The following is a 17,160-nucleotide window of genomic DNA, read 5'->3' on the forward strand; positions in this document are numbered from 1 at the left end:
TATTTAGAGAAGAAAAACCTTTAATTGAGTAGAGAGAAAGGAGTAAGAAGAGTAAGTGGATAAGAAAACAAGTAAATGTAAGACTTATGAAGGATATAAAAAGTATAATGTAATTAATTATGGTGTTTATCTTTCTTTATAAACAAATATCATTACTTTGAAAGTCATCCCCATCCGTCACAAAATCATCCTTAGTTTAATCTCATATCTAATTTGGTTTACTCTAAAAAAAAAAAAAATGAACTCATAATCAGTAGTGTTCTTATTATTTTGTTGTGCTATATTATTTTAGATTTGAAATTGAGGATGTACAATAAAATTTGAATAAATGGATAAATACATGTTTAATTAAATTATGATGCAAAATATTATGTAAATTAATATTTGAAGAAAAGAAAAACGTTTATAAAAATCTTGTTATTTTTTTCGGTCTAAACCTTGCTAAACTTTTAAAAATTGTTTTCAAATAAGACTAACTGATTATAAAAAAAAAAATAAGTAGTTTGTTTTGGTTTCTCTAATAAAATGATAATTGTAAATATATGATTTTTTTTTTTAAATATGATGTTATTTTTTGTTTAGGAATTTTTAAAAGGTATAAGACTAATTTTGAATTGTAAAATACCAAGGTGTGAGTAAGGATGACAATTTGAAATTACTCCGTGAAAATCGAATCGAATTGCCTCGTTTAGGACGGTTTTTCCTCAACACCGAACGTGGATGAGGCGGGAATAATATTTGTGTCCCCGCCCCCGATCTCTTCCCGATTATGTCCCGAACACTATAAAACATAAATAAATATATTAAATCACCAATATATTTATTTATTACTATATTTTATAAATTTGTAAGTTTATTTTTGTATAATAATATAAAATTCAATATATTATAATATATATTATATTAAAAAATCCGTTTATATAATATTATTTTTTATTTTTTATTTTTTATTTTTTTAAAAATATTTTATTAACGGTGTCTCGCGGGGATTCTCTAAAACCGAACGGGGCGGGAATGATATTAAAAAAATTCCCGAGATAAAAACTATGCGGTAAATACATTTCCCGCTCCGAAACATTGCCATCCCTATATATATATATAGGATAAATATAGTTTTTTGATATTGAGGTTTTAGGATAAAACATATATTTATTTAATAAAAATAATGAGTTATTTGAGATTTGTTAAGTTAAATTATTAAAATATTATTTTATATTTAAAATTTAAATTTGATAAGAGTAAAATAAAAATATAATTTTTTTTTATTGAAAAATTAAATAATTTTATAATTAAAATAATAATGATGTGATAGATAAATAATAATAAAAAAATCGGTTAAAAAAACAAGAAAAAAATTGAAAAAAAGACCCGTGCCATCTTTGACTCCCAAAATTAACCGGCTGAGTTTTTTTTTTAAGAACCGGATGAGTTTTCTCTCCCGCAGAAGTGGCCTAAGCAAACCCTAAATCGCACTTCTTTTGTTGTCGTTCTAAATTGCGATTACACCACTTCCATTCCAACCAAACAAATTCGCACTTTCTGTTACCATATCGGAACCCTAATTTCGACCCTATCGTTTCGCCGGTAACTTCGTCTCCAGACAAGAAGAAGTAGTAGAAGGTAGACGATTGCTCTTCCTTTGGTCAAAATACCGATCTTCAATAGTTTATACATATATATATATACACGTATATTTTGCTAGGTCAATAGTTTATATTAATTTCTCATTATTCTCCGATCTTGCAGTCTAAGAAAACAACAGGAGAGGTAGCGTTAATAACGTTCTTGGAGAAGGACTCACAGAAGCAGGAAAAGTAACCAAATTCCAATGGCTTTGAAGTTTCTAAATAAGAAGGGATGGCATACTGGCAGCCTTCGTAACATAGAGAATGTATGGAAAGCGGAGCAGAAACACGAGGCCGAAGAAAGGAAGTTGGATGAGATCCGTAAGCAGATCCAGGAGGAAAGAGAACGCGCCGAATTTCGTCAACTTCAAGTGCAAGCTGGCCTAATCCCGTATGATCTCTTTCATTTTTTGACTGCTTGAAATTGTGGTTTTCGCTGTTAATTATTTCTCACATTCTGTGTTGTTGTATGATTGATAATTTTACAGTCAACAAGAGAGGCTGGAGTTTTTGTATGATTCTGGATTAGCTGTTGGGAAAAACAATGATGGATTCAAGGCACTTGAAAGTCTACCCAAAGCAGAACCACCTACAGTAGCAGCCCCATCTTCCTCTAGCCAGGTACTCTGCATTATTATCTTTTCTTGGTATATGCATGCTACTATGTTCTGAGAAGGCTTGATTTTTTAAGTGTATAGAATAGTATTAAAAGATCAAGCTAGTGATTGATCGGAATCCACCCATGAATTAAATGGGTCTGAGAATGGTTATTACATAGTACAATCATTTTTAACATGTGTAATTCTTCATTGCAATTAAAATTTCAGGCAAGGGTATTTGGGGAGACAAAAGTTACTTGTAGTAGGTCACTTAATTTTGGAATATTATTATTACATAGTTGTTTTGATGCTGATTTGGCTCCTCTTGGCTGATTTGTTCACATTCCTGTTAATTTAAGCATGCAATGAGGCTTGTATTCCATTACGAGATGTCATTGGAAATGCTATTAGACCAAGCCAATGGAATATTTTGGCAGACTGATACAATAGGCTACAAATAAGATATCTTAAAATATCAGGTCGAAAGTATTAATGATATAAGACTTTATATTTGAGTTTATTACAAGCAAATATTAAATTTCAAGGACTGATATGATTGAAGCACTAGTGACTTTTTTCAAATTTTACATTAGTATGGTGAAGGTGAGCTGTAAGAGTTTACAAGAAAATGAGAAAAGAGAAGAAGGATTTATTTGAATGTTTCTTTGATTATCTAGGGAATTAAATCTCTTAAGCATATGTCCTGGTTATATTATTACTTTACTCTTAATCGGAATCTTATGATTGGTGTTTCTTCAGCCACAACCACCATTAGCTCCTGGAGCCTTATTTGAGGATAAGCCACAATCTGCTAATGATGCATGGAGGAAGCTACATTCAGATCCTCTGCTTTTGATTCGTCAACGAGAGCAAGAAGCACTTGCTCATATAAAGAATAATCCAGTACGGATGGCAATGATTCGCAAATCTGTAAGTGTTACACCTTTTATTAGTGGTTATTTATTTTCTAGAAAGTTTGCACTAATTGAACTTAAAGACAAGTTGGGATAGCCTTTTCCTTATATTTTTTAAGGTTTTAAGGTATTTTTTTATTCTTAAAAAAATACCATGGAGCTGCAATTTATCTCTCAGCAAAACATGTGATCAAGATGGATGCTGAGGAGTTTTCCTTGAGATAGCTTGCATTTTTTTTTGAAACCACAGTTTATTCTCCTGAGGAAAGAGATACTTTGAATTGTTACTTACGCAGAATCTGGATTATTTGGGTGCACTTGATAAAATTGGAAACTAAGTGCTGAATCTTAAAATTTCAAGTAAAGTTGATTGGATAAAATGTGGAACTAATGTTGAAAAGTACTTAAGACTAGTTTTCCCTATAATGATGTAATTTGATTAATTTCTAGGGGTTAAAGTTGTCTTTTGGACGCTCTTATAATATTACCGAGTTAAGTCAATCATAATTAAGTGACTTTTTGTAACAGTTGTCAAATGATCTTAATTCAAATGATCACTTAACAAGATTTAGATTAAATGATATGCTGCATTATCAAATAGTAGCAAACTTTCTGAAAAATATGTTATGCCTTTCTCTCATTATGTTTTGCACATGGATTGGATCTTATATAGGTTGATGAAAAGAAACAGAAGAAGTCATCAGACGACAAGAAGCGCAAAGAGAAGCGCCATCACAAAAAATCCAAGCATCATCAGCCTCATTCATCTGATGACTTTGACTCTAGTGAAGAAAAAGACCCGAAAAATGCTAGAGTTTCCGACCATAGAACCACTGTGTACGATAAGAAGTCAAAAAGAGAAGCTAGTGTTTCCGATGGGGAACTGAACGAGATAACTGTTGGAAGAAAGAGTTCTGACAAAGACCATAAACATAACTACTCTCGTGATCGGGTGGAGAGGGATCACGATAACTCCAGACACGAAAGGCGATATCCTGAAGATCGAAAGAATTCCGAATCTTCTCAGAAGGAATGGAGTCACGATAACTCCAGGCACGAAAGGCGTTATCTTCAAGATCAAAAGAATTCCGAATCTTCTCAGAAGGAATGGAATCGTGATAATTCTAGGCATGAAAGGCGTTATCTTGAAAATCAAAAGAATTCCGAATCTTATCAGAAGGAATGGAATCGTGATAACTCCAGGAACGAAAGGCGTTATCCTGAAGATCAAAAGAATTCCGAATCTTTTCTGAAGGAATGGAATCACGATAACTCCAGGCATGAAAGGCGTTATCCTGAAGATCAAAAGAATTCCGAATCTTCTCAGAAGGAATGGAATCACGATAACTCCAGGCACGAAAAGCGTCATCTTGAAGATCAAAAGAACTCTGAATCTTCTCATAAGGAATTGAATCGTGATAAGTCCAGGCAAGAAAGACGTTATCCTGAAGATCAAAAGAATTCCGAATCTTCTCAGAAGGAAAGGAGTTATGATAAGTCCAGGCAAGAAAGAAGTTATCCACAAGATCAAAAGAACTCCGAATCTTCTCAGAAGGAACGGGGTCATGATAAGTCCAGGCAAGAAAGAAGTTATCCAGAAGATCAAAAGAACACCGAATCACGACACAGAAGGCGTAACATGCCTGTTAAGCTCTCTGAAGAAGAGAGAGCAGCGAAGCTGCGGGAGATGCAAGAGGATGCGGAGGTTCATGAGGAGCAAAGATGGAAACGTATAAAAAAGGCTGCTGATGACGATGCTAAGGAAGCGGTCAATGTTAAGGGTGGCAAGAATTTCTTGCTCGCTTCTCAAGAAAATGTTTATGGTGTTAGTAAAGGTGGAAGCACTACCATAGAAGAGAGCGTTCGTCGCAGGGCTTACTATTCACAAGGCAGATCAGAGGCTGATGGCAGCAGTGCTTTTAGGCGCTAGTTTGGCAGGATTTTGCAGGTAATGCTTCTTTTTTATGTTATGTTATCGTTATCTGATAACGATCTGGAAAGAGTAAATTAATTTTTGGACAAAGATCCATATACATTTAGGCCTTGTTTGATCTAGGGTTATTTGAAAACCAAGTGGTTGTTTTTAAATATCCTTGTTTGATGTAGGTTATTGCAAATTAGGTTATTTGAATAACTGAGTGGTTATTTTCAAATAACCTTGTTTGATGTAGGTTATTAAATATTAGGTTATTTGGGTAAAAAGACATTAGGGGTAAATATATAATGAATAAAATATATATTTAAAAAGGAATAAAGGGTATATGAGAAACATTTGGCACTTATTTTCTTGTTCTTATTTGGAACACCTTTTGTACCTGGATCTTGAAATTGTATGATTTTTTGGATACAGATCCATATACATAGTGTTATTTGCAAATCAACTGGTTATTTTAAATTAACCTTGTTTGATGTAGGTTATAAAAAAATTAGGTTATTTGAATAACCAAGTGGTTAATTTCAAATAGCCTTGTTTGATGCAAGGTTATTTGGGTAAAAACGACATTAGGGATAAATATATAGACTTTAAAATAAATAAAAATAAAGGGTATTTACTGTATTTTGATTGATGAGTAGATTGTTAATTGGACTATGGGTTATTTGGAATTAATCCCAGATAACCCACATCAAACAAGGCCTTATAAGGTGTCACTGATTTGTCTGGTTATCAATGAAAACATTTTTTAGTCCTCAACCTACCCATTCGAACATTACCTCTGCCCGGGTTAGAAATTCTATTGCCTACACATTATTTTGGTGTATCTGTATCTAGGTGGGACTAAAGTTCACATATGCAGTGAGCTTTGTAGGTTTATAAAATTATTCTAACCAAAACCTGAAATCTATAGTTTTTCTTTCTCACAAATTGTGGTTAGAATTGGATTCCAAACAATGCCAAATGGTATCCCATCCGAACCCCACAGTTGAAAGTGTTTTTCCAAATGAAGATATTTGTTTGTTTTTGTCAATAAACATTTTTCTATTCTGCAATTGAATTGTGTTTTGCTCAGCCAGCAGTGAATATAGAGAGTTTGAGCAAATCATAACTGAATTGGATTCTTTATGTTGTTTAAAGTAAATTATTTTTCTAAAATACATTAGTAAGCACTTCAAGTTTGGTATAAACTCTTAGCTTTTGATTTATTCCCTTGAAGTTTCTCTTTTATTTAATTTTATGGGATTTATTCCCAATCTGAACTATTGTTTTGATAAATTGGGTGATTTTAAAGGATTTCAATATTTCAAAAGTACAAATCAAAATGAACAAATAGTGTATGAGATTTTTATGGAGTTTCTCAATTACCTCTCTTTTCTCTAGTGAAAGGATCTTATCATGTGTATTATTGTCAATGATGTTTCTATTTATTTTTTGGTAGGTTATTCAAAATGGGGTGATATGGACTAGAAGACCAACGTTCATAGTTTTTAATACTCTATTATCATATTAATGAATGTTTTACATGGCTGTTGATTTGTATCTTATTGACAAATCTATCATTGGGTTGATTATATTATTGTTAATTTTGATGTTAAGAAACTTATTTGAACGTCGAGGGAAGCTTGAAAATTTATATTGAATCATTCACTTGTAATACTTTTAGTTTATTTTAAAACAGTTATTTATTTTGTGCAATAATTTTAATACACTAGCTTTTTCAATATGCTTGGCTTCACACTATTTATTTTTTCAAATTTAGTTGGGAAATTTTAACCAAGAAATGTAAAAAAGTAGCTGCATCTTTATTTTTAATTTTTTGATTAGGGTATAATCTTATTTAAGGAGGTTAGTAGAACTCTTCAAGTCCATAACTTTCATTGAAATTGATGCATATTTAGTTAAAATTGATTTTGAGATCTTTGATTTCTTAATTTTTTTTATTAAAGTTACCGTCCTAATTAAAATATGAGTTAATTTTTACAATATTATCAGAGTTAAAATTTTAAATTATTTTGATTTTATAAAAATAAAATAAATTAATATTTACAAATTTAAAACAAGTAAACACTAATTCATATAAACTCATCTAATTTAGTAACTAATATTGTAAAAATAAATCTTTGCATTGATTTTGATACACATGTCAATGATGTTTTATTAAAGATTAGTTATTAACATTTAAACAACTATTTTACTCATTTTTATATTTCTTAATTTTATTTTAAATTAATAAAAGTGATATTTAATCAGATTTATTAAAAAAAAAATTTACAATTTCAAAATTTTTTATTAGTTATTATTTTAAATAAAATAATCAAATTGTGAAATATATTATAAACAAGTAAATTAAAAAAAATAAGTATTTAATAAAACTGAAAATTAAGATATAAATACTAACACTTAATAACTTAAATATCTGAAAATAAAATTTTGATTTAATTAAATAAATTTTTTTTTTAAACTTTAACTACTTAATATATGAATTAGTTTTATAATATCTAAAATTATTATCTTAATAAATATATCAAGACTATTATAAGTGTATATTAATTTTATTAAACTTTATATATAGAGAGAAAATAAGAAGATATATACATATATTTATCATCTTTACTCTCTCTTTTCTATTTAACAATTAATTTAAATATGATAACATTTTTATTTCTAGATAATATTTAAAATTAATCTAGTAATATTTAAAATTTAACTGAATTATGATAAAGAATAAGAAAAATGATATGGTTTAATGTTATAATTTAATTATTTGTGTTGTTCTAGAGAGTTTGCATTGATAATTTAATGTAAATTTTAGGTTTGATAATATTATTTGTAGATAACAATTTGTAATGAATTATATTTCTGCGTTTTGACAAAAAAATATTTATTACAAATAAATGTAATAAAATAGTAATTTAATGATAATTAATATTAAAATAATATAAATTATAATTAATTTTATAATTTACAATATATAATATATAAGCAAGTTATTTATATTGAAATAAATTATAATTTGTAGATGATCATTTATAATTATATAATTCTAAATATAATATAGTGTTGTAGTTATTTTTAACAAATTCATATTATTCATAAATTTAGTATAAATTTGAAAATAAAATAAAATGTTAAATTTAATGAATTTCGCCTTAACACTAATTAACATAAATAAATATATAACATTATTAATTATTCTCAACTTCATTTCATCCCGAGAATGAAGTTAGGGCTATGGTGAAGAGTTGGGGAGTCAAAGTAGGGTGAAATGGTTGGAGATGGGGATGAAGTTAAATGGGAAATTTAAGGAAATGACCTCAAAGATGCCCTTATTTGAGCTGGTGGTAAATTATAATTTTAATTGTGTTTGTGGTCGTTTATTTTTTTTTTAACGAAATTGCCCTTTTCACGAAATGCGAAAGGGCTTAGCGTTTCGCGAAGTGGGAATGTGTGAAATGTCCAGATTACCCTTACTATTTAATATAACCTCCCTTATTTTTTTCATTTCTTTTCTTCTCCTTCTCTCTCTTCCCGCTCTTCTCTTCCTTCTCTCTAAACTTCGGCGGCGATCTCGGCGGCGACGGGTCGAAATCCACGATGAGCACGAGCACTGTTCCACTTGGTACGTTTATTTTAAGCATGATACTTCAAGTTTATTGATGTTTGGTTTCTTTGAATCACTGTTGTTCAGGGTTTGCTTCCCGTTTCGCTAAGGCCTAGCGATTCGCGAAGGCGTTCCCGTTTCGCTAAGAGCCTAGCGATTCGCGAAAGCCTTCCCGTTTCGCTAAGAGCCTAGCGATTCGCGAAGTATTAATTATCCGTTTCTAAATCAAATCATATTTTTTTTATTGCAGCTAAAGTTTTCGTTTTCTATAATGGAGAGTGGAAACTTGATGCTGATGGAATACTGTATTTTGATGCATCTTCAATCAAAACATTTGATTTACCCCAAAGTACTCGTTATGCTGAATTAGTTGATATATTCTACGCTAGACTTAACGTGTAGAAATCTACATACGATTTAGTGCTGCAAGTCAAGTATGATATTCCGAATATCAGAAATCCAAAACCTGTGTTTATTGATTGTGATGAGGATTTGAACACATATTTATCACGCTTGATTTTGGGTCGAATCGTGTCACCATTGTGTGTCTCTGTAGTAGAGAAGTCATCATTTACTAAAGAAAAGATACCACTACTTACATACCCAACTGAAGAAAGTATACTACCACCACAACTTACTCAAAAAATTGTACCACCCGTTGTACCCTCGGAATTCTTTGATGAAAGTCAAAATGAAGCCGGAGAAAACTCTTTTCCTCACATCCCACTTACTCAGGACTTGCATGTTAATACTGATGAAAAGGCATCAATACTTATACCAACAAGTGAAAGAAGATCATCAATGGGTACACCAACTAGTGCAAGAAAGACATCAATGGGTACACCATCTAGTGCAAGAAGATCATCAATGGGTACACCATCTAGTGCAAAAAGATCATCAATGGGTACACCATCGACATATCCGATAGACACATCACCGCCAGACCCCTCATTTGCGATGGCATTAACTAGTGAAACCGTATTGGAAGTCGGTTCGTTGTTTGAAAATAAAAAAGAACTTCAACTTGCTCTATATAAATATGCGATGACCAATCATTTTGAATTCAAAGTGGAGAAGTCAAGAAAACATCTTTGGGAAGTGAAATGTTTGGATGAGACATGCAAGTGGAGCTTGCGGGCTGTGAAAGGTAAGTTTTCTGAGATGTTTGAGATCTGGAAATTTGAGCAACAACACTCATGCTCAGTTTTATCGAGGCCAAAGAAAAAAATGCAAACACCAACATGGGTTATTGAGCAGTGCGTGAAGAGCAAGTACATGGACCATCACCATAACCACTTGCATAAGAAAATAATTGAAGACATGCAGTCAACTTATGAGATATTTTTGACTTATAATAAGGCATGGAGGGCAAGGGAAAATGCTTTAATAGCGGTGCGAGGAACGGTAGAAGATTCTTATGGAATACTGCCATAATACCTTTACATGTTAGAGAAGTATAATCCTGGTACCATAACTGACATCCAGATAGACGAGCTCGACCACTCCAAGTATATGTTCATGTCCCTAGGCCTCTCAATTAGGGGTTTCAAAGCCTTTTGCCGTCCTGTATTATGTGTTGATGCTAGTTTTCTTAAGCACAAGGTGGGTGGTCAATTATTGGTGGCTATTGCATTGGATGCGAATGAGCAACTATATCCTGTTGCATTCAGCGTTGTTGATTCAGAGAATAATAACTCCTGGACTTATTTTATGCAAAAACTGAGAGACGCAATTGAATTAGTTGATGATCTCGTCTTCGTATCCGATAGACACCCAAGAATCGCCAATGCCTTGTGTGTTGTTTTTCCAGAAGCAGACCACGGTGCGTGCACATATCACATAAAGATGAATATTGTGGCCAAATTCAAAAGTGATAAGTGTCATGCGGAGTTTGATTCAGCTTCTAGAGCGTACACTATCCACGAATTTAATCGTTTTTTTTTACAAGATCAAGGTTAAAGATCATAGGATTGCTGACTATTTGGAAGAAATTGGGTTCCAAAGATGGAGTAGAGTATTTTTTCCCGGTAAGCGATACAATCAATTCACAAGCAATTATGCTGAGAGTTTCAATAGGCAGAGCAGGGAAGCCAGAAAGTATCTCATTTCATAAATGGCTGAGTATTTAAGACTCACAATACAACATTGGTTTAACGATAGAAGAGAAAAAACGTTCAATCACGAACAAGTTTTATCTCCAAATTATGAGAAGGTGTTACGTGAGAGATTCGAGAAGGCCAGATTCTACACAGTCCAATCGCTTAACCGATTCGATTTTTATGTGCATGAAATTCAGTCCCATTTCAAAGTCAATTTGAAAGACATGAACTGCACTTGTAGAGTATTTGAAGTTTCGGGTCTTCCTTGTACGCATGTAATGGCTGCTGCCCGTAGTCGGAATTTGGTTTCTTATGACTTCTGTTCAAGGTATTATTTAGCTCACATGTTCAATTTGTTTAACTAATTGATCAATCGTTATATTTTCCATGCACACAGGTATTACACAACTGAATGTTGGATAAATGCATATGCGGAGACATGTTATCCTCCTGGTGATGAAGAAATTTGGGATGTTCCCGAACATATCAAGCAACGCTCGTGTCTTAAATCAAATGTCAATGTTAAGAAAGACCGACCATAAACAAAGCGTAGGTCATCCCAAGGTGAGGTCCGTAAGGTCCCGAGACGATGCAACTCATGTTCTGGACTAGAACATAATAGGGCAACATGAAAAGCAGTGATGCCTGTACCATCTACTGCAAGAGCATCATCATCTAAGCAACATGAGTCATCTTCTCAACAACACGAGCCATCATCTCAACAGTATGAGCCTTTAGATTGATTGTGGTGATACGTTGTACAATTAACTTGAAAGATTATTATGGTTGTAATATATGTTGTTAATTGAATTGAATTATGGTGGTATTGGTCAGATATAAGTTGAAGTATGTGTTGTTCATTCAGGTGGTTTGGGATAAGTTGTAGTATATGTTGTTCATTTAGGTTGTTTGGGAAGCACTTAGCAAAACGTTAAGCACATAGCGAATCGCGAGGTCCTTAGAGAATCGCTAGGTCCTTAGCGAATCGCGAGGTCCTTAGCGAATCGCGAGGTCCTACAAAACCCATAAATTAACCACTTAACAAAATGCACAAATATGAACCAATATTAACTTCAAATATTTTAACACTTTACCAATTAAAGTTAACACTTGTTTTTACAACTTCAAAGGTTATCTGAGGTGCAAAATAAGGATCCATGTTTTTACAACAGTCCCCACTCTTTGTTGCTCTTGGGACTTCCCCTATCTTAGTTGCTGTGGTTTTCAATTTCGGGTGTGAAAACCATTTGTATGTCATGGGTTTGATGGGGTCTTGGAAGTTTAAGTCAGGATACCTTTTCATCTCACCGTCAGTTGTTGTATGTGCAAATATATGTGGAATCATCTCACACAACGGTTTCAAATAAGGATCCAGGTTCTTATAAAGATACGCATCGTAGTCATACACGTCAATGCGATTCTTTTGAAGACGTGCTACACACAAAATCCAATGCTTCTGGTTTATGTTCAGAGGCACATATATATCGTCGATTGTTGACCATTCAGGCATATTTCTATGCGGTGCACCCATGTAATAGTCTTTGAATTCTTCGACTGAATATTTTGCACTATCTTTACTAAATTTCTTGTGCTCTTGCCTTATTCTATCTGCCAATACGCAATCCCCTATTGCGACTTTAGAATTTTTATACGTCTTGGGATATTCTGCAATCCTTTTTCGCAATAGATAGCAGAATGCATCGATTTCCTACACAATAGGAATACATTCAGTATATATCAAACAACATTGAACCGTACTTAGCGAATCACGAGGTACTTAGCGAATCGCTAGGTACTTAGCGAATCGCTAGGTCCTTAGAGAATCGCTAGACACTTAGCAAATCGCTAGGTACTTAGTACCTCACGAAGACATTAATAATGAATAATAAATTGCACGACTTACAGTGTCTTCAAGCCATGTCAACCTTGTTAGAACTCTAACAAACATATCCTTCCCTACTACGCAAGTCGCTACATCATTTTTCACATCATTGGTTTTTGGATCATCCAACCACTCTTTTACATTATCCAGCAGCTCATCTTCAAATTTTTGAAGGGATTGACTTTCATTGGATCATTTGTCTTTGGCAGTTTTGACAAAGAAGGGTTGGTGTACGATTCATCTTTTTTCGGCTTCCTCACTCTCCTCCCAAAATTTCCTTTAAGAGAAGTATTGTATAACTTGAAATCATCATTGTCATCTTCAACCTTCTTACTCTCAATTCCTTTTTGCACTTTCACATCCTTCACTTTCACATCCACACTCTCCTCATCCTTCACCTTCACTTTCAGATCCTTCACCTTCAATTTCAGATCATCCACAACATCTATCTTCTCATCATCCTCCACAGCCAAATCATCGATCTTCTCATCATCCTCCACAGCCAAATCATCGATCTTCTCATCCTGCAAAATAGCAACATTGTGGTCAGATATGTACTTAGCGAATCGCGAGGTCCTTAGAGAAACGCTAGGTCCTTAGCGAATCGCGATGTACTTACCTCATTCTCCTCCTTTTGGTCAACAACCTTGCTCTCCTCCTTCTGGTCAACAACAACCTTTCTCTCCTCCTCCTTCTGGTCAACAACCTTGCTCTCCTCTTCGAATTCTTCGACTTTCACATCCTTAGGATCTTTCACCTGCAAAATAGAAACATTCTGGTCAGATATGTACTTAGTAAGTTCAAAATTCTAAATCTTACCTCAGTCTCCTCCACATTTTGGTCAACCTTGCTCTCCTCCTACTCGAATTCTTCGACCTTCACATCCTTAGGATCATTCACCTGCAAAATAACAACATTCTAGTTAGATATGTACTTAGTAAGTTCAAAATTCTAAATCTTAACTCAGTCTCCTCCACATTCTAGTCAACCTTGCTCTCCTCCTCCTTGAATTCTTCGACCTTCACATCCTTAGGATCCTTCACCTACAAAATATAAACATTGTGGTCAGATATGTACTTAGTAAGTTCAAAATTCTAAATCTTACCTCAGTCTCCTCCACATTCTAGTCAACCTTTCTCTCCTACTCCTCGAATTCTTCCTTAGGATCATTCACCTGCAAAATAGCAACATTCTGGTCAGATACGTACTTAGCGAATCGCTAGATCCTTAGCGAATCACGAGGTCCTTAGCGAAACGCTAGGTCCTTAGCGAATCGCTAGGAACTTAGCGAATCGTTAAGTTCACAATACAAATTTTATCTCAGTCTTCTCCTTCTTCTTTCCCACCTTGCTCTTCTTCTTCTTCTTCTTCATCTTCTCCTCCATATCATCTAATTTGGTTAATAATATGGACATCCTTTTGTTGGATTTATCTAACATTTGTTGGGACATACTAAAAACCATCTTCTTCATCGAATAAAGGTGAGTTTGTTGAGTTTCTTTGATTGTGATTTTCAACTCTTTAATGAGCTCTGTTTTCAGCTCTTTCAGCTCCTCCTTCAACTCTATTTTCAGCTCTTTCACCTCCTCCTTCAGCTCATCACAATTACATCTAACACCAACAGAAGGTGTTGAAGTCCGAGGACTTGACGTCGCGGTGGGGGGAGTAGGAATGCGGGTCGAACTCGATTCATAAGCAAGCTTCCTCTTCAAGTTGACTGCTTCTTTGAGAGTACTTTCAGCCTTTCTCTTCCTGGAGGCAGGTTTGGGGGAGTACATTCTTCATGTTCACTTTCATCTTCATCAAAATCCTCTTTGATTACCTTCCCTTCAGTAAATCCCTCAAAAAAACATCAGTTGTCTCATCCATTTCTTCAAATTCCTCACCACTATATAACCTCTTCTCCATGGAGGACTCTTCCATCTCAGTCACATCCGTGGTCTCAAGGGCAAACTTTATCTCGATCGAGGTGTTTTTTTCTAGTGGAATGATAGAGTAACAACCTTGGGCATAGAGGGTCATTAAACTGATTCTTTTTGGCGAATTTAGGGACAAAGTTTTGGATGACTTCAAACGTCCACACTTGAAGTGCCAGTGCGAACCCATAAATGTTATATGCAAAAGGAGCATAAGGATCATCAGCAATTTTCTTCTTCTCATAATATGAGAGACTGAGATGTTTCATGTTCTTGTTTAAACCATTGAGTGTGGCTCTAAAGGTGACCTTCCCCCATGGATATCGGAGGAAAGTTTCCTCGTCTTCCACCATGTTGAGTATTTTTGGAAATATCACCCTCCTTGGGTCAAATGTAAATAGGTACTGGCAAATTAGGCATACCAGCCCCATTTTGAATGCATCTTCCTTGTCTTTGCATTTCAAAAAAGCAGTCTCCAACTCGCTCATTCGCACACTATTTTTCCCTTTGAAATATTTCACCGAGAGAGGTGGACAACCTCGGAATTCTTCTTCGTTCAACTCAGGAAAACTGCCGAAGTATAGGCCTGTAACCAACGCGTACTCCTTCATACCAAATATAAGTTCATGCCCATTCACCATGAAAGTTATCTCCTTGGAGTTTGAGCTTACCCTCCTCATCAAAAAATGATGTACTATTGTTCCTGAGAACTGCAAAATTGGGGTTGTGAATATTGATCTGAACTGGGTATTGTAAACCCTCTCCAAAAGATCCATATCCTCGAACTTCTTAACAATCTTCTTCAGGCAGTGGACACTTTTCCAAGAAATCCGACCAGGAAACTCAGTAACTATGGTTTCTTCCATCTACAAAAGGAACAACATCATCAAAATTGTAAGAACAAATACATACACCATCGCAAACCATAAGTACTTAGCGAATCGCTAGGTACTTAGCGAATCGGGAGGTACTTAGCGAATCGCTAGGCACTTAGCGAATCGCTAGGTACCTAGCGAAACCCTAATAGCGAAACCATTGAGAACATTAACTGAACAGACAACAAAAAACATAAACTAATAAAAAACCAGAAACAGACAAGAAACACTAAAACTTAGCATGCAAAAACCCTAAAACTTTACATGCAAAAACCAAAACTCATAAAAAAAAATCAAAAAATGATCGGCCTTGGCAGGGAGAAGAAAGAACCAACCTGTTTAATAATGACGAACGGGAAGAAAGAACCGAGAAGACGACGGGCAGAAATGATCGGCCTTGGTAGGGAGCAGTTCAGTGAAGACAGTGAAGAGGGGTTAGAGAGAGACGAGACGCGCGGTTGAAATGAAATGTTCTAAAATGATTTTTTAAAATATAAGGTATAGCGCGTGTGCGTACGCGCGCCTCTTCAACTTCCTTAGCGAGTCGGTGAGCACTTAGCGAATCGCGAGGCACTTAGCGAATCGCGAGGTACTTAGCGAATTGCAAGGTACTTAGCGAATCGCGAGGTACTTAGCGAATCGCGAAGTAAGAGAAGATGATTTGAATTTGATTTCGTTAGTCATTAAGCATATTTGTTTAATAACGAACGAAATCGAATTCAAACTATCATCTCTTAACTGGAGCTCGAAGTACTTAGCGAATCGTGAAGTACAATTTTTTTTTATTGATTTCATAGATAATCTATCTCGTTTGACAAGGTATTAACAATAAAGTCATGGTTTTGAAGAGAAGTTGTGTTAAGAAAATAAATCTTATAATTTTACTTGGAAACATTTAGATTCTTCAGAAAAGGCATTTTAAGAATCAATCATTGAGCTCCAGCTAAGAGAAGATTGTTTGAAATTTATTTCATTAGCTTAATGATTAACGAAATCAAAGTCAGTCCATCTTCTCTTATCTGGAGTTCAATGATGGATTCTTAAATGGCCTTTTCTGAAGAATCTAAATGTTTCCATTAATGTAAAAAGATAAGGTTTGTTTTGCTAACACAACTTCTCTTCAAAACCATGAGTGATGTAAATACCTTGTCAAATGAAGTTCATGATTAACTATAAATAACAAAAAATCTTGACACTTAGCGAATCACGAGGTACTACTTAGCGAAACGTTGTGTCCTTAGAGAAACGGTAAGTCCTTAGCGAAATGGTAAGTCCTTAGCGAAAGGTAAGTCCTTAGCGAAACGGTAAGTCCTTAGCGAAACAAGTCCTTAGCGAAACGTTTAGCGAATATTCCATGAAACGGAAACCCATATGATCAGAGATTTTCTGCAAAAACCATTAATGAACCTAACGAAATGCTCAAATATGAATCAATATGAACCAAATAACAAATATGAACCCACAAATACGAACAAATATGAACCAAATAACAAATATGAACCAAATAAGAACAAGTTAAATCGAAGGGTTTGAAATGAAGAAAATAGAAACATGAACATAACTCGAATTAGGTTTAGGTTTGAAATGAACATCTTCTTCAACCTTCAAATCCTTAGAATCGGTGACCTGAATGCAAAATAGGTTTAGGGTTAGGGTTTATGAAGACCTGCATGCAAAATTAATTGGAGACCTGTTAATTTTGGTATTCACATA

The 17,160-nt window shown here is 34.2% G+C and overlaps 1 protein-coding gene across 1 annotated transcript; it reads left to right on the forward strand.

The window, feature by feature from the left end:
* Positions 1-1,447: 1,447 nt before the first annotated feature.
* LOC124919215 (pre-mRNA-splicing factor CWC25 homolog) lies at positions 1,448-6,652 on the forward strand. The gene is made up of 6 exons (XM_047459408.1): positions 1,448-1,620; positions 1,747-2,016; positions 2,114-2,246; positions 2,984-3,154; positions 3,812-5,086; positions 6,513-6,652. Exons 2-5 carry the CDS (start codon positions 1,829-1,831, stop codon positions 5,066-5,068), a joined length of 1,749 nt encoding a protein of 582 aa, XP_047315364.1. The 5' UTR covers positions 1,448-1,620; positions 1,747-1,828; the 3' UTR covers positions 5,069-5,086; positions 6,513-6,652.
* Positions 6,653-17,160: the final 10,508 nt, after the last annotated feature.

The sequence above is a fragment of the Impatiens glandulifera genome, chromosome 1, assembly GCF_907164915.1.
Source record: "Impatiens glandulifera chromosome 1, dImpGla2.1, whole genome shotgun sequence".
Lineage (NCBI taxonomy): Eukaryota > Viridiplantae > Streptophyta > Magnoliopsida > Ericales > Balsaminaceae > Impatiens > Impatiens glandulifera.

What these genes read in the sequence shown, in the direction of transcription:
- LOC124919215 (XM_047459408.1), top strand. Translation starts at nt 1,829, where the DNA reads ATGGCTTTGAAGTTTCTAAATAAGAAGGGATGGCATACTGGCAGCCTT. An exon ending in GTGCAAGCTGGCCTAATCCC is followed by an intron (nt 2,017 to 2,113) that starts GTATGATCTCTT and finishes ATAATTTTACAG; the next exon opens with TCAACAAGAGAGGCTGGAGT. An exon ending in TGGCAATGATTCGCAAATCT is followed by an intron (nt 3,155 to 3,811) that starts GTAAGTGTTACA and finishes GATCTTATATAG; the next exon opens with GTTGATGAAAAGAAACAGAA.